The following is a 23,064-nucleotide window of genomic DNA, read 5'->3' on the forward strand; positions in this document are numbered from 1 at the left end:
TCGGTCCGTGCTTACTGGGCTGTATGTAGCCTACCACGTCGGTCCGTGGTTACTGGGCTGTAGCCTACCACGTCGGGCTGCCATGGAATTGTATGACTGTCTCATCCATGGTGGTAGGCCCATCGTTTGTAAAACAGGTTGTTGCATCTACTTTATTTTGTACCCTCTGCCTTTGACAAAAGTGGGCACTGCTTACCATTAGGTCACCATAGGTCACCACAGGGCGGCATCAGCGCTCACCTAAAAAAGCCCATAACACCACTGGTTGAGAGAGAATTCGTTATTGTTTTTTTTTGTGAGGTTTTATGTGATGTTCGAGGTGCATCTTGGTCAGTTTAGCACGGAAAATGCTACCCTCGTCAATGTTTGGGCCCAATCAGAATGAGAATTAGGCGGCTGCCTAAATCCTGCCTAGTGAGCAAGCCGGCCACACCGTCAGTTAACACTATCAACGTTTCCCTTTACTTTGGGAATTTGTGATCGAATCAACGCAAATATTAGCCACTTTCAAACGCAACATACCGAAAACAAAAACTATGCAAGCGATTTAGTTGTAGGCAGAGTGTATTGGAATAGGATTCTATTACGCTGAAAGACAACTCAGGCCTGTATTCTACACAGACCGGTGACCCATAACCAATCAGAGCTGCAGTAGCCCTATATGCAAATAGACTATTGCCATATATGGATTTGTGCCATTCTCTGAACTGGACTGTGTTTACAGCATGAGCGGTCGTGAGTAGAGATCAAAGCGAGAGCTGCATGTAGCCACGAGTGCACATCCTTTGCTAGTTAGTGAGTTATTGCTTCCTACAACAAAACATGTACATTTCTAGACATCTTTCAGTCAGGTAAAGAGCTTTTTTTAAATGATGTCTTAAAGTGACAGTGTTATTTTTTGGAGACAGCATACTCAAGTCTAAGTAGGCAATATTATTTTTTCTCTCCAAAAGTCTCATGGAATGTAGGCCTACATTGAACACTACACATTGGCTGCTGAACGATAGAATGGCTATGTACATGTTAAAATGTTATGGACCCCCCCCCCCACATTGGCCTACCATAAAACAACACTCTGGTAGGTCTATGTTACGATCCCAGCCACACTAGTCTACTCGGCTACTGTTAAAACAGTCAATTAAAACGCAGGTACAACCTCCGTGTTCACAGTAAACGCGCACTGGAAGTTGCACAGAATTTTTTAACAATGTTCAAGTTAGTGCTCAGCAGACCTGAAATTTTCTGTAAAAAAATTGAGGGAACATTTATGAGAGGATTGGCTTGTTAGGGGTATGCCGCTGGTTGATCCAATATCACGCTGTGATGAAGCATTTATTCTGATAGGACAGAGCTGACATGACGCTCTGAACGCTGATATTCTCATTCTGATAGGACAGAGCTGACATGACGCTCTGAACGCTGATATTCTCATTCTGATAGGACAGAGCTGCCATCACGCTCTGAACGCTGATATTCTCATTCTGATAGGACAGAGCTGCCATCACGCTCTGAACGCTGATATTCTCATTCTGATAGGACAGAGCTGCCATCACGCTCTGAACGCTGATATTCTCATTCTGATAGGACAGAGCTGACATCACGCTCTGAACGCTGATATTCTCATTCTGATAGGACAGAGCTGCCATCACGCTCTGAACGCTGATATTCTCATTCTGATAGGACAGAGCTGCCATCACGCTCTGAACGCTGATATTCTCATTCTGATAGGACAGAGCTGCCATCACGCTCTGAACGCTGATATTCTCATTCTGATAGGACAGAGCTGACATCACGCTCTGAACGCTGATATTCTCTTTGTAGAATGCGTAGGGATGCATTCTGTGCTAAGTCAATGATTTCAATATGAAAAAAAAAAACGACACTCTTAACGTGCTCTGTCCTCCTCATGTCATTTAGTACAGCTGATAGGGCTCAATACTACACCCTCTCTGACACTATAACAGCCCAATAAACTGAGTTACTGTGACTAAGGGAAAGGTGACACTCAAAGGGAAGAGTAGGCTATTGGGACACAGAGACTGATCTCCTCACCCGGGGTGAATCTCAAGTTTTTAAAAATGGCTTCCTGTCCCTCTTGTATTAAATGCCAACAGAGAAACAGGGCTGACGAAGAGGTATAACACTTTAGACTACTGAGAGAGTCACACAGGGTGAGAGAAACTCCCACCTCTTCACATACCGTCCCCCCTGGTCACATGCTGTCAGTTAATCACTGGGGCTTTTATGTTCTGGCTGGCTTGAGTCACTAGCAGATTAAACCAGTAGCTAGCTAGCTAGCTAACAGGAGGGAATAACACAGCATTACAGACTAGCTCCATGGACTCCAGACTGAGGCAAATAACACCTCATCTCCTACATAGGGCCCTGGTCACTAGTAGATTAAACCAGTAGCTAGCTAGCTAGCTAACTAACAGCAGGGAATAACACAGCATTACAGACTAGCTCCATGGACTCCAGACTGAGGCTAATAACACCTCATCTCCTACATAGGGCCCTGGTCACTAGTAGTGCCCTATAGGTGTCAAAAGACTGACTTCACCGAGCTAGAGGTTACGGTTTACATTCAGAACTCAATGAGTCCACTGCTTTCAACTACAAGCGGTTTGGAAAGTGTTTATACCAATTATGGAGTTAACCTAGTTCTTTAGGCTTAGCTAGCTGTTACCGTTTAGATTGTAGCATACACACACAGAGAGAGGTAGTGATATTAAGGACACACCAATCAGAGATCAGATTTATATAACACTAATCCTTATCCTGTTAGAATGTTCTGACTACACCAACATTCCTTCCTGGCTCCAAACCATTCTACAAATGTGAACTATGTCTGACACCATGCCTATTTTCAGCTGGGGGGGGGGGGGGGGGGGGGGGGGGGGGGGGGAAATCAGACAACAGAAGCTGTGTTAAAGTAGTGGAGACATATGCAGAGACGATGAAGCAGAGGGTTGCCTTGTCCCTTAATATCCTCCTTTCCTAGCCCCTTGACTCTTCCCTGGTTGGATACATCTAATATAGAGATGGTTTCATTTAGACTTCCATAGGGCTCTTTGGATATATCTAATATAGAGATGGTTTCATTTAGACTTCCATAGGGCTCTTTGGATACATCTAATATAGAGATGGTTTCATTTAGACTTCCATAGTGCTCTTTGGTTACATCTAATATAGAGATGGTTTCATTTAGACTTCCATAGGGCTCTTCGGATACATCTAATATAGAGCTGGGGGCGGGGGGGGTTTGGGACAGTGGGTGGGATTAGGGTGTTACCTTCTCAAATACAGGTGGGGGGCTCTTCCCCCTGCACAGGTTAGACAGAGCCCACACTGCATTCCTGGTCATGCTCAGTCTGGTGGATTTAGTCAGAAGCCTGGAGAGGAACCGGGGAGAGGAACCATGAGAGCAGTAGATATCAGAGGACACAGGACCTCCACTCTGATTTCACTGACACATCAACATAAACAGTAGTGTGTGATTGTGTGCGCTCACATTAATAGTGGTGGCAGGATATTACAGTTGAGTACGTAGTCTCTGCACACTGCACTGTCCCCTGCTATGTTACCCAACGCCCACACTGCCTGAGAGAGAGGAGAGAGGGGGAGGAGAGGAGAGAGGGGGAGGAGAGGAGAGAGGGGGAGGAGAGGAGAGAGGGGGAGGAGAGGAGAGAGGGGGAGGAGAGGAGAGAGGGGGGGAGAGGAGAGAGAGGGGGAGGGGAGAGGAGAGAGAGGGGGAGGGGAGAGGAGAGAGAGGGGGAGGGGAGAGGAGAGAGAGGGGGAGGGGAGAGGAGAGAGAGGGGGAGGGGAGAGGAGAGAGAGGGGGAGGGGAGAGGAGAGAGAGGGGGGAGAGGAGAGAGAGGGGGGAGAGGAGAGAGAGGGGGGAGAGGAGAGAGAGGGGGGAGAGGAGAGAGAGGGGGGAGAGGAGAGAGAGGGAGAGGAGGGAGAGGAGGAGAGAGAGGGAGGAGAGGAGAGAGAGGGGGGAGAGGAGAGAGAGGGGGGAGAGGAGAGAGAGGGGGGAGAGGAGAGAGAGGGGGGAGAGGAGAGAGAGGGGGGAGAGGAGAGAGAGGGGGGAGAGGAGGGAGAGGAGAGAGAGGGGGGAGAGGAGAGAGAGGGGGGAGAGGAGAGAGAGAGGGGAGGGAGAGGGGGAGAGAGAGAGGGGGGAGAGGAGAGAGGGGGAGAGGAGAGAGGGGGGAGAGGAGAGAGAGGGGAGAGGAGAGAGAGGAGGAGAGAGAGGAGGAGAGGAGAGAGAGAGGGGAGAGGAGAGAGAGGAGGGAGAGGAGAGAGAGGAGGGAGAGGAGAGAGAGGAGGGAGAGGAGAGAGAGGAGGGAGAGGAGAGAGAGGAGGGAGAGGAGAGAGAGGAGGGAGAGGAGAGAGAGGGGGAGAGGAGAGAGAGGGGGAGAGGAGAGAGAGGGGGAGAGGAGAGAGAGGGGAGAGAGAGAGAGGGAGAGAGAGAGAGAGGGAGAGAGAGAGAAAGCAGGTTCTGATCGTACTAGTTCCAACACCACAGCTAGGTATAAATTATAGACGGTCTTGTAATAAAATAATTCCATGACTGTTTCTATGAACACGGGGTCGGCCTTTACCTGTTCCTGAACATCTTCAAAGTCCGAGTTGAGTAGTTCTATAAAGATGGGGACTGCTCCTGCCTCGATTACTATGTTAGTCTGCATGGATGTACCTGATGCTATGTTGGTCAGGGCCCAGGCTGCCTCAAACTACACACACACACACACACACACACACACTATTAATGACACATCGGTATTGTGTAATAAAACTCGACGACATAAATGTTATTGTAGACAGCAATAATTCACAACGATATCCACAATGTATTAGTAGTAAATGAAAAGCCTGACCATCCTCTTAAGTTTCTAGGATTTGTCTGGGTTATAACTTTTCTATTTTACCAATACAAACTGTTTCCTAATATTTCCAAGGTCTCACCTGTAATGTGCAGTTGACGCTCATCTTGAGGAACTCCACAAACCTCTCTACAATGCCTGGGGTGTTGATGACCTCGTCAATAGGTGGATTGGGTTCTGGAACACATCAGACAGAATAGAAGAGTAATGATGTAACAATTAGCACCATGGACTCAACCTTTATCACCCTAGAGGGAGGTAGCCGAATCAGCAGAGTTAGTGCTGGGCTTGGAGCAGGAGGGACAACAGCCCGAGGGTCAACCCCACCCAGGAGGGACAACAGCCAGATGCCCGCCCGACCCCCCCCCTCCAGGAGGGACAACAGCCCCACCCCCCCAGGAGGGACAAGAGCCAGATGCCCGCCCGCATCAGGAGGGACAAGAGCCCGGGGTCCCTTGGACAAGGAGTGAAGGGCACGGCTATACACAGGGACGACAGAATATCCTGGTGATATTCACTGAACAGCCTGGTACCTTTGGACAGTAGTTTCCTGAATGTCTGTGTGGTGGTGAGTTGGAGCTCTGGGTCCTCTGAGAAGAGCATTTCCACCAGGCGTCTCGTTAGGACACCTTCCTCTGTGGCTGTGGAGTCCACATACGAGTCGACCAGTGGACTCTCAAACATGACTCCCTCCTCATTCAACATGTCCACGTTTCTCCTCTTGAACAGCTGCCAAATACAGGAGAGCAACAGCAGATCAGTTTCTCTGTGTGTGTGTGTGTGTGTGTGTGTGTGTGTGTGTGTGTGTGTGTGTGTGTGTATTCTGCCTAGGAAGAGGATAGTAAACTGTGGTAGGTGTTATACAGGTGGGTTAGGTTCTGTACCTCTCCTGTTTAGACACTAGCAGTGGGCTAGGTGTTGTCGGCTAGGTGTTGTCGGCTAGGTGTTGTCGGCTAGGTGTTGTCGGCTAGGTGTTGTCGGCTAGGTGTTGTCGGCTAGGTGTTGTCGGCTAGGTGTTGTCGGCTAGGTGTTGTCGGCTAGGTGTTGTCGGCTAGGTGTTGTCGGCTAGGTGTTGTCGGCTAGGTGTTGTCGGCTAGGTGTTGTCGGCTAGGTGTTGTCGGCTAGGTGTTGTCGGCTAGGTGTTGTCGGCTAGGTGTTGTCGGCTAGGTGTTGTCGGCTAGGTGTTGTCGGCTAGGTGTTGTCGGCTAGGTGTTGTCGGCTAGGTGTTAGCTTTTGAAAATGCCCAAAGAGCATTTAACATCCTACAACAGAATCTGTATGATTTAAAGCTGGTTCTAAATTCAGGTAAAACAAACTGCATGGTATTTTCAAATGCCAGGCATGTTACTAATCATGTCATTGCTACATTGGCTGGACATACTATAGAGCAAGTTAAAGTGTACAAATATTTGGGTGTGTGGGTTGATGATAAGCTGAGCTTCACTGTGCATGTAGAGAACTTGATAAGGAAGCTCAAGCTGAGAATAGGTTTTATTACCGGCATAAGGCTAGTTTTTCTTTTGAGGCCAGGAAGGAGCTGGTACGATGGTGGTTACTGGCGGTTTTACAGATGTCATCTATATATGCAGGCCTCAGCCACGACCCTGAGAGCACTTGATTCAGTGTATCACGCAGCCCTCAGGTTCATTACAAATCAGAAACGTCTAACACATCATTGTGATCTCTACAGCGCTGTTGGCTGGTCGTCATTGACCTTGCGTAGGCTTAAACACTGGTTTACACCGATTTATAAGGTCATACTGGGTAAAATGCAATTTTATCTCTGTTCTTTTTTTAGTCCGGTCAGTAAATAAAATATCAATTACGGTCCTATTCTGATTAGCTTCTAACAGAACCACACATTAGAACAGGTCATGGTTGAAATAGTTTTAGTTACTCAGCTCCGTGGTCCTGGAATTCTCTCCTGAACATTTTAAAATGTGATGATCTAGTTTCGTTGGTGGAGTTTAAACACGTCATCGATGTATATGTCATAGAAGAGTGTCATTGTCTTTAGGACAGCTGTTTTTAGTCAAGACGTTTGTGTTTTTAAAGTAAAATGTTTTTGTTGTACTGTGTGTGTTGATAGCTTTGTTTAATGTTGTGTTAGTGTATGTAAGTTGTTTAGTCTGAAACGTTGTTCTCCCTGCTGCTATTGGACCAGGTCTCTCTTGGAAAAGAGATGTTATCTCAATGAGAAAAACCTGTATAAATAAAAAGGGTAAAAAAATGTTTTTAAAAAGGTGTTATACAGGTGGGTTAGGTTCTGTACCTCTCCTGTTTAGACACTAGCAGTGAGCTAGGTGTTCTAGGCTAGGTGTTATACAGGTGGGTTAGGTTCTGTACCTCTCCTGTTTAGACACTAGCAGTGAGCTAGGTGTTCTAGGCTAGGTGTTATACAGGTGGGTTAGGTTCTGTACCTCTCCTGTTTAGACACTAGCAGTGAGCTAGGTGTTCTAGGCTAGGTGTTATACAGGTGGGTTAGGTTCTGTACCTCTCCTGTTTAGACACTAGCAGTGAGCTAGGTGTTCTAGGCTAGGTGTTATACAGGTGGGTTAGGTTCTGTACCTCTCCTGTTTAGACACTAGCAGTGAGCTAGGTGTTCTAGGCTAGGTGTTATACAGGTGGGTTAGGTTCTGTACCTCTCCTGTTTAGACACTAGCAGTGAGCTAGGTGTTCTAGGCTAGGTGTTATACAGGTGGGTTAGGTTCTGTACCTCTCCTGTTTAGACACTAGCAGTGAGCTAGGTGTTCTAGGCTAGGTGTTATACAGGTGGGTTAGGTTCTGTACCTCTCCTGTTTAGACACTAGCAGTGAGCTAGGTGTTCTAGGCTAGGTGTTATACAGGTGGGTTAGGTTCTGTACCTCTCCTGTTTAGACACTAGCAGTGAGCTAGGTGTTCTAGGCTAGGTGTTATACAGGTGGGTTAGGTTCTGTACCTCTCCTGTTTAGACACTAGCAGTGAGCTAGGTGTTCTAGGCTAGGTGTTATACAGGTGGGTCAGGTTCTGTACCTCTCCTGTTTAGACACTAGCAGTGAGCTAGGTGTTCTAGGCTAGGTGTTATACAGGTGGGTTAGGTTCTGTACCTCTCCTGTTTAGACACTAGCAGTGAGCTAGGTGCTCTAGGCTAGGCGCTCTAGGCTAGGCGCTCTAGGCTAGGCGCTCTAGGCTAGGCCCTATACAGGGGGGTTATGTTGTGTACCTGTCTCCTGTTTAGACACTAGCAGTGGGCTAGTTGTTATAGGCTAGTTGTTATAGGCTAGGTGTTCTATGCTAGGTGTTCTAGGCTAGGTCCTATACAGGGGGGTTATGTTGTGTACCTGTCTCCTGTTTAGACACTAGCAGTGGGCTAGTTGTTATAGGCTAGGTGCTCTAGGCTAGGTGTTCTAGGCTAGGTCCTATACAGGGGGGTTATGTTGTGTACCTGTCTCCTGTTTAGACACTAGCAGTGGGCTAGTTGTTATAGGCTAGGTGCTCTAGGCTAGGTGTTCTAGGCTAGGTCCTATACAGGGGGGTTGTGTTGTGTACCTGTTGTTCTCGTTTCTGCTTCCTCAGCTGGACACCCTCCTCCTCTCTTCTGCGTCTCATCTCCTCCACATTCAGGGCTTTGTTCTTGTAGCTGTTCATCCTGTGGTTATCCTTCGCTGGACTGGCTGACGGCTCTGAAGCGCACACACACACACACACACACACACACGTTAGATCATCTTTATAACAATAAGTCCAACTAATCCGATCTTAAGGAGAGAACTATTTATTTTTATTTGAGAAAGTTTATCATAGAACGGTTAGGCCTTTAACAAAATGAAGTCTAGCAACAGTCGTCAGGAAAAACACTGAGAAGTAACACATTTCCCAAGGAACTAGACTCTTCCACAGGAAGTCTATTGTGTGTCTCAGATCCCAGAGTATAGACTTGGTGAGCCCAGTATAAACAATCTCCTGGAAACAGAGCACGGCCACATGGGTAAAATTACACTGGAGTATGTGATGAGTCCACACTCACACACCAGATATGCAAATAGAGACTTACATATAGCCCAAGTGAACTTCTCTCTGACTTTTATGACTTTGTCATAAACCAAAACACACACACACACACACACACACAGTGGAAACACACACACACACACACACACACACAGACAGTGGAAACACACAGACAACACTGTCCCACAGACACAGGGATGCAGCCCACAGACAGAGGCTCTATTCTACAGCATTCAGCTGGCAGACAAAAACATTGATTCAGGAGAGTTAATTGCTGAGTTAGCAGGAAGTGCCTGATCAGCCAGCCGACTGACCACTGTGCAAACTGCCCCAACTCAGCATTTGTGCAGTCATGGTACCAGACCGGTCACCAGAAGCAGCCAGACCCCGTCACCAGAAGCAGCCAGACCCGTCACCAGAAGCAGCCAGACCCGTCACCAGAAGCAGCCAGACCCGTCACCAGAAGCAGCCAGACCCGTCACCAGAAGCAGCCAGACCCGTCACCAGAAGCAGCCAGACCCGTCACCAGAAGCAGCCAGACCCGTCACCAGAAGCAGCCAGACCCGTCACCAGAAGCAGCCAGACCCGTCACCAGAAGCAGCCAGACCCGTCACCAGAAGCAGCCAGACCCGTCACCAGAAGCAGCCAGACCCGTCACCAGAAGCAGCCAGACCCGTCACCAGAAGCAGCCAGACCCGTCACCAGAAGCAGCCAGACCCGTCACCAGAAGCAGCCAGACCCGTCACCAGAAGCAGCCAGACCCGTCACCAGAAGCAGCCAGACCCGTCACCAGAAGCAGCCAGACCCGTCACCAGAAGCAGCCAGACCCGTCACCAGAAGCAGCCAGACCCGTCACCAGAAGCAGCCAGACCCGTCACCAGAAGCAGCCAGACCCGTCACCAGAAGCAGCCAGACCCGTCACCAGAAGCAGCCAGACCCGTCACCAGAAGCAGCCAGACCCGTCACCAGAAGCAGCCAGACCCGTCACCAGAAGCAGCCAGACCCGTCACCAGAAGCAGCCAGACCCGTCACCAGAAGCAGCCAGACCCGTCACCAGAAGCAGCCAGACCCGTCACCAGAAGCAGCCAGACCCGTCACCAGAAGCAGCCAGACCCATCACCAGAAGCAGCCAGACCCGTCACCAGAAGCAGCCAGACCCGTCACCAGAAGCAGCCAGACTCGTCACCAGAAGCAGCCAGACTCGTCACCAGAAGCAGCCAGACTCGTCACCAGAAGCAGCCAGACTCGTCACCAGAAGCAGCCAGACTCGTCACCAGAAGCAGCCAGACTCGTCACCAGAAGCAGCCAGACCGGTCACCAGAAGCAGCCAGACTCATCACCAGAAGCAGCCAGACTCATCACCAGAAGCAGCCAGACTCATCACCAGAAGCAGCCAGACCCGTCACCAGAAGCAGCCAGACTCATCACCAGAAGCAGCCAGACCCGTCACCAGAAGCAGCCAGACTCATCACCAGAAGCAGCACAAGAGCAAAACATTTAACATGAAGCGGTATATAGTCTTCAAACCTGCTGTATGTAAAATAGTGTCTGCTATAGATTGGAAAATAAATACATGCGACTCTGGACTACAACAATGTTTTCCTAATGAAGTTAAATCGGATTTGTGTTCCGTTTCATTGCCACAATACTAACGAATATGGCAATACTGGTATGGTTCCGGCTATAGTGTGTGTAAAGAGAGGGCAGGGCAGGGTGTGGCTTCAACCTGTACAACCCATAAACTAGACTCAACCACTATGTTCCTGGAAGGAAGGGTCAGGAGGCCGGAACTTAATTACAAATAATTGACCGCAAAGAAGCCCAAGCAGATATAATATTTGACTAAAACAATCATTTTCAAACCTTGCTTCCATTCATGTAAAATCACTTGGAGATGATTTCCTGGTCTTTATACTGGTCTTTTGTCTAACAATAAAAATTATATTAAAAAATAAACCCCAACTCAAAAAAATACCCGCGGCCCACCAGGTGGAGAATCCAGTTATTAATAATGGAAACATCCAGGTCCTTAGTTGCATTAGAAGATGATGTCACAATCTGGCATTCTGTCTGCAAGCCACACCCACCACCACAGGGGATGGGATAACGTTCACAATCTGGCATTCTGTCTGCAAGCCACACCCACCACCACAGGGGATGGGATAACGTTCACAATCTGGCACTGTCTGCAAGCCACACCCACCACCACAGGGGATGGGATAACGTTCACAATCTGGCATTCTGTCTGCAAGCCACACCCACCACCACAGGGGATGGGATAACGTTCACAATCTGGCATTCTGTCTGCAAGCCACACCCACCACCACAGGGGATGGGATAACGTTCACAATCTGGCATTCTGTCTGCAAGCCACACCCACCACCACAGGGGATGGGATAACGTTTACGATCTGAAAAATACATGTTTCGTTCAAATCAGAATAGTTTTTATCCCACACAGAGGCCTGCTGTAATGATTTGTGTGCTGCTGCCTCACCCCAAGGCCCAAGACAGTATTGGGGGGTGGTGGGGGGATCGTGATGTGTCCAGATGGTTCCATGCATTCATGCCCGCCCACAGGTTGTGGATGGGGAAGCCTCAACTTTCCTCTACCTGATACAGCAGTGTGAGAAGTGAGGGTCTAGTCTCCCATGTTTAGGTCTGCTGTGAGATTAGAGGTCGACCGATTAGGAATTTTCAACGCTGATACCAATTATTGGAGGACCAAAAAAAGGCCGAAACCGATTTTTATTTATTTATAATAATGACAATTACAACAATACTGAATGAAGATTTATTTTAACTTAATATATAATACATCAAAATCAATTTAGACTCAAATAATGAACCGTTCAATTTGGTTTAAATAATGCAAAAACAAAGTGTTGGAGAAGAAAGTAAAAGTGCAATATGTGCCATGTAAGAAAGCTAAGGTTTAAGTTCCTTGCTCAGAACATGAGTCTTCAATATTCCCAGGTAAGAAGTTTTAGGTTGTAGTTATTATAGGACTCTCTCTCTATACCATTTGTATTTCATTAACCTTTGACTATTGGATGTCCTTCTAGGCACTTTAGTATTGCCAGTGTAACAGTATAGCTTCGGTCCCCCTCCTCGCCCCTACCTTAGTTATAACATGATAACACACAGAAATACGAGCCTTTGGTCATTAATATGGTTGAATGCAGAAATTATCTCAAAAACAAGACGTTTATTCTTTCAGTGAAATACGGAACCATTCTGTATTTTATCTAACGGGTGGCATCCATCAGTCTAAATATTCCTGTTACATTGCACAATCTTCAATGTCATAATTACGTAAAATTCTGGCAAATTAGGCAGCCCAAACTGTTGCATATACCCTGACTTTGCGTGCAATGAACGCAAGAGAAGTGACAATTTTACCTGGTTAATATTGCCTGCTAACCTGGATTTCCTTTAGCTAAATATGCAGGTTTAAAAATATATACTTCTGTGTATTGATTGAAAGGCATTGATGTTTAGGTACACGTTGGAGCAACGATACGCAACGCATCGATTATATGCAACACAGGACACGCTAGATAAACTAGCAATATCATCAACCATGTGTAGTTAACTAGTGATTAGGATTGATTGATTGTTTTTTATAAGATAAGTTTAATGCTAGCTAGCAACTTACCTTGGCTTCTACTACATTCGCGTAACAGGCAGTCTCCTCATGGAGTGCAATGTAATCAGGTGGTTAGAGCGTTGGACTTGGAGTTTTTCCTAGCCACCATGCTTCTACACCTGCATTGCTTGCTGTTTGGGGTTTTAGGCTGGGTTTCTGTACAGCACTTTGAGATATCAGCTGATGTACGAAGGGCTATATAAATCAATTTGATTTGACTAGTTAACCGGAAGGTTGCAAGATTGAATCCCTGAGCTGACAAGGTAAAAATCTGTCATTCTGCCCCTGAACAAGGCAGTTAACCCACCTTTCCTAGGCCAGTTAACCCACTGTTCCTAGGCCAGTTAACCCACTGTTCCTAGGCCAGTTAACCCACTGTTCCTAGACCAGTTAACCCACTGTTCCTAGACCAGTTAACCCACTGTTCCTAGACCAGTTAACCCACTGTTCCTAGACCAGTTAACCCACTGTTCCTAGACCAGTTAACCCACTGTTCCTAGACCAGTTAACCCACTGTTCCTAGACCAGTTAACCCACTGTTCCTAGACCAGTTAACCCACTGTTCCTAGACCAGTTAACCCACTGTTCCTAGACCAGTTAACCCACTGTTCCTAGACCAGTTAACCCACTGTTCCTAGACCAGTTAACCCACTGTTCCTAGACCAGTTAACCCACTGTTCCTAGACCAGTTAACCCACTGTTCCTAGACCAGTTAACCCACTGTTCCTAGGCCAGTTAACCCACTGTTCCTAGGCCAGTTAACCCACCTTTCCTAGGCCAGTTAACCCACTGTTCCTAGGCCAGTTAACCCACTGTTCCTAGGCCAGTTAACCCACTGTTCCTAGGCCAGTTAACCCACTGTTCCTAGGCCGTCATTGTAAATAAGAATGTGTTCTGAACTGACTTGCCTCGTTAAATAAAGGTGTATAAAAACAAACAAAAACAAAAAATAATTGGCCAAATCAGTGCCCAAAAATACCGATTTCCGATTGTTATGAAAACTTGAAATCAGCCATAATTAAATCGGCCATTCCGATGAATCGGTCAACCTCTATGTGAGATCATTATAAAACTAAATTAAGTCTCCTTGGCAAGCTCAGGGTCATTGTGCTAATCAAAAATGTATACTAAACAAAAAATAAACAATTTCAATGATTTTACTGTGTTAAAGTCCATACGAGGAAAAATCAGTCAATGGAAATAAATTCACTAGACCCTAATCTACGGATATCACAACTGGGAATACAGACATGCATCTGTTGCTCACAGACACCTTTAAAAAGAAGTAGGGGTGTGGATCAGAAAACCAGTCGGTATCTGGTGTGACCACCATTTGTCTCATGCAGCCCAACACATCTCCTTCTCATAGAGTTGTTCAGACTGTTGCTTTTGGCCTGTGGAATGTTGTCCCACTCATCTTCAATGGCTGTGAAGTTGTTGGATGTTACTGGGAACTGGAAAACACTGTCACACACACTTCAATCCAGAGCATCCCAAACATGCTCAACAGGTGGCAAGTATGGAGGCCATGGAAGAAATGCAACATTCAGCTTCCAGGAATGTGTACAGATCCTTGCAACATGGGGTCGTGCATCATGAGGTGATGGCGGCGTTTGTATGGCTCGACAATGGGCCTCGATCTCTGTACATTAAAATTGCCATTGATTAAACGCACTTGTTTTTGGTTGTCCGTAGCTTATGCCTGCCCATACCGCCACCATAGGCACTCTGTTCACAACATTGACATCAGCAAACCGCTTGTCTACACAACGCCATACGTGGTCCACGATTGTGAGGCCGGTTGGACATACTGCCAAATTCTAAGGCGGCTTAAGGTAGAGAAAGTAAAATCGTATTAAAATCGGCCAACATTGACATCAGCAAAGCAACTACATTGGAGGCGGCTTATGGTAGAGAATGGAACATTACATTATCTGGCATGAGCTCTGGTGGACATTCCTGGAGTCAGAATGCCAGTTGCACACTCCCTTAAAACTAGAGACACCTGTGGCATTGTGTAGTGTGACAAAACTGCACATTTTAGAGAGGCCTTTTATTGTTCCCAGCACAAGGTGTACCTGTGTAATAATCATGCTGTTTAATCAGTTTCTTGATATGCCACACCTATCTGGTGGATTGATTATCTGGGCAAAGGAGAAATGCTCACCAACAGGAATGTAAACAAAGTTGTGCCCAAATAAGCTTTTTGTGCATATGGAACATTTGAGATATTTTTTTTCAGCTCAAGAAACCAACACTTTACATGTTGCATTTATATTCATGTTCAGTGTATGTTAAACAAAATTGATGATGCACCGTCTCTCCAACAGCACCCTGGAGAGGCGAGCTGGGCAAGGACAAACTAAATAAACATTTTGCTCATGCCTTTGGCAAAAGTGGGCACTGCATCAGCTCACCTATAGAGCCCTAATACCACTGGGTGAGAGAAGTTACTGTTTTTGGGCGGAATAACGTGAGATCTTATCTTGTTGGAGCTGCGTCTTGTTCAACATCTCGGGAAACGCTGTCCTCGTCAAAACTGACGCTGTAGGCGGGTGCCTAATCCTGCCTAACGGACGGGCCGGCCGTGGGACCTATTCATAGAATTATATTTAGAATCAATATTAATTCATCATAAAAAAAATATTCTAATTTTGATCATGTTTGTAGGCGGTTGCCTAATCCTGCTTAATTAAGGATCCAACCTTTTCCCCCCCCCCCAATTCTCACCTAAAATAACATACCCAAATCGAACTGTCTGTAGCTCAGGACCTGAAGCAAGAATATGTATATTATTGGTACCATTTGAAAAGGAAACGCTGAAGTTTGTGGAAATGTGAAATGAGTGTAGGAGGATATAACACAGATCTGGTAGAAGATAAAACATGGGTTTCTTGTTTTGTACCATCATCTTTGAAATGCAAGAGAAAGGACATAATGTATTATTCCAGGCCAGGCGAAATTTAGATTTTGACCACTAGATGGCAGAGTGCATGGCCCAAATTTTAGACTAGTTCACCTGTCCCGCAGGGGGGACACCGATCCCTTAGAGGCTAACCACATTGGCTGCTATCAATCCATGGTTTTTGATTCGTTTTGAAAGATACTATCCTTATCACATCATCTATGCATTTTTTTTTATGAATCTGGTGACTGAGTCAGTGTATTCATTGACTAGCTCCAGAGGCAACCACGAACATACTGCAGTCAGAGGAAAGGTGAGCAACTGCTGCACCATCGAGAGCGTCCTGACCGATTGCATCACTGCCTTGTACGGGAATTGCTCCGCCCACAACCGCAAAGCCCTCCAAGCAGGTGGTGAAGACGGCCCAGTACATCACCGGGGCCGCATTCACACACATCCAGGGCATCTACTTGAAAACGGTACCTGAGAAAGTCCTGCAGCATCATCAAGCACCCCACACATTAGAGCAGGAAATTGCCAGGGAACATACAATGCGATATTATCACGATACGAAGGTGCCAATAGGATTTGTATGGCGATTCTCACAATTCTAAATGTATTGTGATTCAATACTGTGATTTATATTGCAATTTGATGTTCCAAACATATTTCTCATCATATGAGAGGAACAAGACAGAGCCATGAGAAAAAACAGCTTTAATCAGTTATGGAAATAAAAGTACTGAAAACAAATTGGCTCCATAAAATACTGGAGTTAGTGCAGCCAACTACCTCAGAAAAGTTGTGATATTGTAAAAAAAATAATATTGTGCCCCCCCCCCCAAAATCACTAGCACACACCCCAGCCATGAGCTGTTCACTCCCTTGCAGTCAGCCCGACGTTATCATAGCAACTGTTGCCAACAGCTTCAGACACAGTTTCTATCTACCAGCCATCAGACTGTTGAACACTTGAACTGACCACCTGCAGTGACTCTCTGAACTTAACCTTTCGCAACTTAGCACACACACAAAACAGTACATACATCCACACCCACACAGACAAAACAGTAGATACAGTGGGGAGAACAAGTATTTGATAACCTGCAAATTCGGCAGTGTTTCTTACTTACAAAGCATGTAGAGGTCTGTAATTTTTATCATAGGTACACTTCAACTGTGGGAGACGGAATCTAAAACAAAAATCCAGAAAATCACATTGTATGATTTTTAAGTAATTAAATTGCATTTTATTGCATGACATAAGTATTTGATACATCAGAAAAGCAGAACTTAACATTTGGTACAGAAACCTTAGTTTGCAATTACAGAGATCATTATGTTTCCTGTAGTTCTTGACCAGGTTTGCACACACTGCAGCAGGGATTTTGGCCCACACCTCCATACAGACCTTCTCCAGATCCTTCAGGTTTCGGGGCTGTCGCTGGGCAATACGGTCTTTCAGCGCCCTCCAAAGATTTTCAGTCTGGAGACTGGCTAGGCCACTCCAGGACCTTGAGATGCCTCTTACGGAGCCAATCCTTAGTTGCCCTGGCTGTGTGTTTCGGGTCGTTGTCATGCTGGAAGACCCAGCCACGACCCATCTTCAATGCTCTTACTGAGGGAAGGAGGTTGTTGGCCAAAATCTCACGATACATGGACCCATCCATCCTCCCCTCAATACGGTGCAGTCGTCCTGTCCCCTTTGCAGAAAAGCATCCCCAAAGAATGATGTTTCCACCTCCATGCTTCACGGTTGGGATGGTGTTCTTGGGGTTGTACTCATCCTTCTTCCTCCAAACACAGCAAGTGGAGCTTAGACCAAAAAGCTCTATTTTTGTCTCATCAGACCACATGACCTTCTTCCATTCCTCCTCTGGATCATCCAGATGGTCATTGGCAAACTTCAGAAGGGCCTGGACATGCCCTGGCTTGAGCAGGGGGACCTTGTGTGCGCTGCAGGATTTTAATCCATGATGACGTAGTGTGTTACTAATGGTTTTCTTTGAGACTGTGGTCCCAGCTCCATTCAGGTCATTGACCAGGTCCTGCCGTGTAGTTCTGGGCTGATCCCTCACCTTCCTCATGATCATTGATGCCTCACGAGGTGAGACCTTGCATGGAGCCCCAGACAGAGGGTGATTGACCGTCATCTTGAACTTCTTCCATTTTCTAATAATTGCGCCAACAGTTGTTGCCTTCTCACCAAGCTGCTTGCCTATTGTCCTGTAGCCCATCCCAGACTTGTGCAGGTCTACAATTTTATCCCTGATGTCCTTACACAGCTCCCTGGTCTTGGCCATTGTGGAGAGGTTGGAGCCTGTTTGATTGAGTGTGTGGACAGGTGTCTTTTATACAGGTAACGAGTTCAAACAGGTGCAGTTAATACAGGTAATGAGTGGAGAACAGGTCTGTGAGAGACGGAATTCTTACTGGTTGGTAGGTGATCAAATACTTATGTCATGCAATACAATGCAAATTAATTACTTAAAAATCATACGTGATTTTCTGGATTTTTGTTTTAGATTCCGTCTCCCACAGTTGAAGTGTACCTATGATAAAAAATTAGACCTCTACATGCTTTGTAAGTAGGAAAGCCTGCAAAATCAGCAGTGTATCAAATACTTGTTCTCCCCACTGTATATCCACACCCACATAGACAAAACAGTACATATATCCACACCCACATCACAACTGATGCTACCAGACTCGTTTATTATTGCTAATATTGCACAATTTAAAACACTTGTCCCCCCCAAATCCCCTCTCCTTGATACATGTGTAAATATTACACTATAAATTGTGCCTTCCTGTATTATAGTTATGCTTAAAAACATACACATATATATATATTCTATTCTACTAGGACATTTACTTTGTTCTTATTCAGATATTTTTTCATTTAGTGTTGTTGCATTGTCAAGACAGAACCAGCAAGCAATGCATTTCATTGGACGGTGAATACAATGTACTAGAGGTCGACCGATTAATCGGAATGGCCGATTAGGAACGATTTCAGGTTTTCATAACAATCGGAAATCGGTATTTTTGGCCACTGATTTGGCCAATTATTTTTTGTTTTTGTTTGTTTTTATACACCTTTATTTAACGAGGCAAGTCAGTTCAGAACACATTCTTATTTACAATAATGGCCTAGGAACGGTGGGTTAACTGGTCTAGGAACAGTGGGTTAACTGGTCTAGGAACAGTGGGTTAACTGGTCTAGGAACAGTGGGTTAACTGCCTTGTTCTGGGGCAGAATGACAGATTTTTACCTTGTCAGCTCGGGGGATTCAATCTTGCAACCTTATGGTTAACTAGTCCAACGCTCTAACCACCGGATTACATTGCACTCCACGAGGAGACTGCCTGTTATGTGAATGCAGTAAGCCAAGGTAAGTTGCTAGCTAGCACTAAACTTATCTTATAAAAAAACAATCAATCAGTCATAATCACTAGTTAACTACACATGGTTGATGATATTACTAGTTTATCTATAGTCAATGAACTAATCACTGATCATAATCTTGATGTGATTGGCCTGACTGAAACATGGCTTAAGGTGTCCTCGGATGGGGCCACAGTGTCTCCTGACCCCTCCTGTCTCAGCCTCCAGTATTTAGGCTGCAGTAGTTTGTGTGTCGGGGGGCTAGGGTCAGTGTTATATCTGGAGTACTTCTCCTGTCCTATTCGGTGTCCTGTGTGAATTAAAGTGTGCTCTCTCTAATTCTCTCATTCTCTTTCTCTCTCTCGGAGGACCTGAGCCCTAGGACCATGCCTCAGGACTACCTGACATGATGACTCCATGCTGTCCCCAGTCCACCTGGCCGTGCTGCTGCTCCAGTTTCAACTGTTCTGCCTTATTATTATTGGACCATGCTGGTCATTTATGAACATCTTGGCCATGTTCTGTTATAATCTCCACAATCTCCAATCTCCACACAGCCAGAAGAGGACCGGCCACCCCACATAGCCTGGTTCCTCTCTAGGTTTCTTCCTAGGTTTTGGCCTTTCTAGGGAGTTTTTCCTAGCCACCGTGCTTCTACACCTGCATTGCTTGCTGTTTGGGGTTTTAGGCTGGGTTTCTGTACAGCACAGATATCAGCTGATGTATGAAGGGCTATATAAATCAATTTGATTTGATCTCGTGTGTCCTGCGTTGCATATAATCGATGCGGTGCGCATTCGCGAAAAAGGACTGTCGTTGCTCCAACGTGTACCTAACCATAAACATCAATGCCTTTCTTAAAATCAATAGACAAGTATATATTTTTAAACCTGCATATTTAGTTAATATTGCCGCCTAACATTAATTTATTTTAACCAGGGAAATTGTGTCACTTCTCTTGCAACAGAGTCAGGGTATATGCAGCAGTTTGGGCCGCCTGGCTCGTTGCGAACTGTGTGAAGACTATTTCTTCCTAACAAAGACAGCCAACTTCGCCAAACGGAGGATGATTTAACAAAAGCACATTTGCGAAAAAAGCACAAACGTTGCACGACTGTACCTAACCATAAACATCAATGCCTTTCTTAAAATCAATACACAGAAGTATATATTTTTAAACCTGCATATTTAGCTAAAATAAATCCAGGTTAGCAGGCAATATTAACCAGGTAAAATTGTGTCACTTCTCTTGCATTCATTGCACGCAGAGTCAGGGTATATGCAACAGTTTGGGCCGCCTGGCTCGTTGCGAACTAATTTGCAGGAATTTTACATAATTATGATATAACATTGAAGGTTGGAATTTTAGACTTATGGATGCCACCCGTTAGATAAAATAAGGAACTGTTCCGTATTTCACTGAAAGAATAAACATTTTGTTTTCGAGATGATATGGTCGAATCCAGAAACTATTAATGACCAAAGGCTCGTATTTCTGTGTGTTATTATGTTATAATTAAATCTATGATTTGATAAAGCAGTCTGACGGAGCGGTGGTAGGCAGCAGCAGGCTCGTAAGCATTCATTCAAACAGCACTTTTGTGCGTTTGCCAGCAGCTGTTTATGACTTCAAGCCTATCAACTCCCGAGATTAGGCTGGTGTAACCGATGTGAAATGGCTAGCTAGTTAGCTGGGTGAGTGCTAATAGCGTTTCAAACGTCACTCGCTCTGAGATTTGGAGTAGTTGTTCCCCTTGCTCCGCAAGGGCCGTGGCTTTTGTGGAGCGATGGGTAACGATGCTTCGAGGCTGGCTGTTGTCGTTGTGTTCCTGGTTCGAGCCCAGGTAGAGGCGAGGAGAGGGACGGAAGCTATACTGTTACACTGGCAATACTATAGTGCACATAAGAACATCCAATAGTCAAAGGTGTATGAAATACAAATGGTATAGAGAGAAATAGTCCTATAATTCCTATAACCAGCTTTCATATGTTCTGAGCCAGGAACCTAAACGTTAGCTTTTTTTTTTTACATGGCACATATTGCACTTTTACTTTCTTCTCCAACACTTTGCTTTTGCATTATTTAAACCAAATTGAACATGTTTCATTATTTGAGGCTAAATTGATTTGATTGATGCATTATATTAAGTTAAAATAAATAAGTGTTCATTCAGTATTGTTTTAATTATCATTAATACAATTAAATGAATTCACTTTTTTTAAATGACCGATTACTCTGCTTTTTTGGTCCCCCAATAAATCGGTACCGGCATTGAAAAATCATAAAATCGGTCGACTTCTACCATGTACATATGATTAATACAACTTCAACTCTTGAAACACACACAGCACAGAGGGCGATTGGCATGTTGATGTTGCTCAGTGAGTACAAACTAGTTTGACCAGAGGAGAAGTGAGCCACTCAACACAAGGGCAACTGTCTGATAACGACATGATAGATTCATCATGCATGAGCTAACTACTTTTAAAAGTGCAGAGAGAGTGAGAAAGGAGGAGCAGGTGAAGGACAGTTAGATATGTGGAGAACACTACTAGTCAGAGGGGAAACACTACTAGTCAGTGGTCAGAGGGGAAACACTACTAGTCAGTGGTCAGAGGGGAAACACTACTAGTCAGTGGTCAGAGGGGAAACACTACTAGTCAGTGGTCAGAGGGGAAACACTACTAGTCAGTGGTCAGAGGGGAAACACTACTAGTCAGTGGTCAGAGGGGAAACACTACTAGTCAGTGGTCAGAGGGGAAACACTACTAGTCAGTGGTCAGAGGGGAAACACTACTAGTCAGTGGTCAGAGGGGAAACACTACTAGTCAGTGGTCAGAGGGGAAACACTACTAGTCAGTGGTCAGAGGGGAAACACTACTAGTCAGTGGTCAGAGGGGAAACACTACTAGTCAGTGGTCAGAGGGGAAACACTACTAGTCAGTGGTCAGAGGGGAAACACTACTAGTCAGTGGTCAGAGGGGAAACACTACTAGTCAGTGGTCAGAGGGGAAACACTACTAGTCAGTGGTCAGAGGGGAAACACTACTAGTCAGTGGTCAGAGGGGAAACACTACTAGTCAGTGGTCAGAGGGGAAACACTACTAGTCAGTGGTCAGAGGGGAAACACTACTAGTCAGTGGTCAGAGGGGAAACACTACTAGTCAGTGGTCAGAGGGGAAACACTACTAGTCAGTGGTCAGAGGGGAAACACTACTAGTCAGTGGTCAGAGGGGAAACACTACTAGTCAGTGGTCAGAGGGGAAACACTACTAGTCAGTGGTCAGAGGGGAAACACTACTAGTCAGTGGTCAGAGGGGAAACACTACTGGTCAGTGGTCAGAGGGAAACACTACTGGTCAGTGGTCAGAGGGAAACACTACTAGTCAGTGGTCAGAGGGAAACACTACTAGTCAGAGGGAAACACTACTAGTCAGTGGTAAACACTACTAGTCAGTGGTCAGTGGGAAACACTACTAGTCAGTGGTCAGTGGGAAACACTACTAGTCAGTGGGAAACACTACTAGTCAGTGGTAAACACTACTAGTCAGTGGTAAACACTACTAGTCAGTGGTAAACACTACTAGTCAGTGGTCAGTGGGAAACTACTAGTCAGTGGTCAGAGGGAAACACTACTAGTCAGTGGTCAGAGGGAAACACTACTAGTCAGTGGTCAGAGGGAAACACTACTAGTCAGTGGTCAGAGGGAAACACTACTAGTCAGTGGTCAGAGGGAAACACTACTAGTCAGTGGTCAGAGGGAAACACTACTAGTCAGTGGTCAGAGGGAAACACTACTAGTCAGTGGTCAGAGGGAAACACTACTAGTCAGTGGTCAGAGGGAAACACTACTAGTCAGTGGTCAGAGGGAAACACTACTAGTCAGTGGTCAGAGGGAAACACTACTAGTCAGTGGTCAGAGGGAAACACTACTAGTCAGTGGTAAACACTACTAGTCAGTGGTAAACACTACTAGTCAGTGGTCAGAGGGAAACACTACTAGTCAGTGGTCAGAGGGAAACACTACTAGTCAGTGGTCAGAGGGAAACACTACTAGTCAGTGGTCAGAGGGAAACACTACTAGTCAGTGGTCAGTGGGAAACACTACTAGTCAGTGGTCAGTGGGAAACACTACTAGTCAGTGGTCAGAGGGAAACACTACTAGTCAGTGGTCAGTGGGAAACACTACTAGTCAGTGGTCAGAAGGAAAGGTGGAGAGAGAAGCAGCAAGTGAGAAGGTGATCAGATA

The 23,064-nt window shown here is 45.7% G+C and overlaps 1 protein-coding gene across 1 annotated transcript in view; it reads right to left on the reverse strand.

The window, feature by feature from the left end:
* Positions 1-23,064, reverse strand: part of LOC109903297 (importin subunit alpha-7) — a 42,356-nt gene that overhangs the window by 18,169 nt on the left and 1,123 nt on the right. Inside the window, exons 2-7 of the mRNA XM_031789073.1 lie at positions 8,412-8,545; positions 5,417-5,612; positions 4,966-5,060; positions 4,602-4,733; positions 3,512-3,600; positions 3,293-3,392 (exon numbers count right to left, since the gene is read on the reverse strand). Coding sequence (XP_031644933.1) covers positions 3,293-3,392; positions 3,512-3,600; positions 4,602-4,733; positions 4,966-5,060; positions 5,417-5,612; positions 8,412-8,545 — 746 coding nt within the window. The remainder of the gene's footprint in view (positions 1-3,292; positions 3,393-3,511; positions 3,601-4,601; positions 4,734-4,965; positions 5,061-5,416; positions 5,613-8,411; positions 8,546-23,064) is intronic.

This window comes from Oncorhynchus kisutch, linkage group LG14, assembly GCF_002021735.2.
Source record: "Oncorhynchus kisutch isolate 150728-3 linkage group LG14, Okis_V2, whole genome shotgun sequence".
NCBI lineage: Eukaryota > Metazoa > Chordata > Actinopteri > Salmoniformes > Salmonidae > Oncorhynchus > Oncorhynchus kisutch.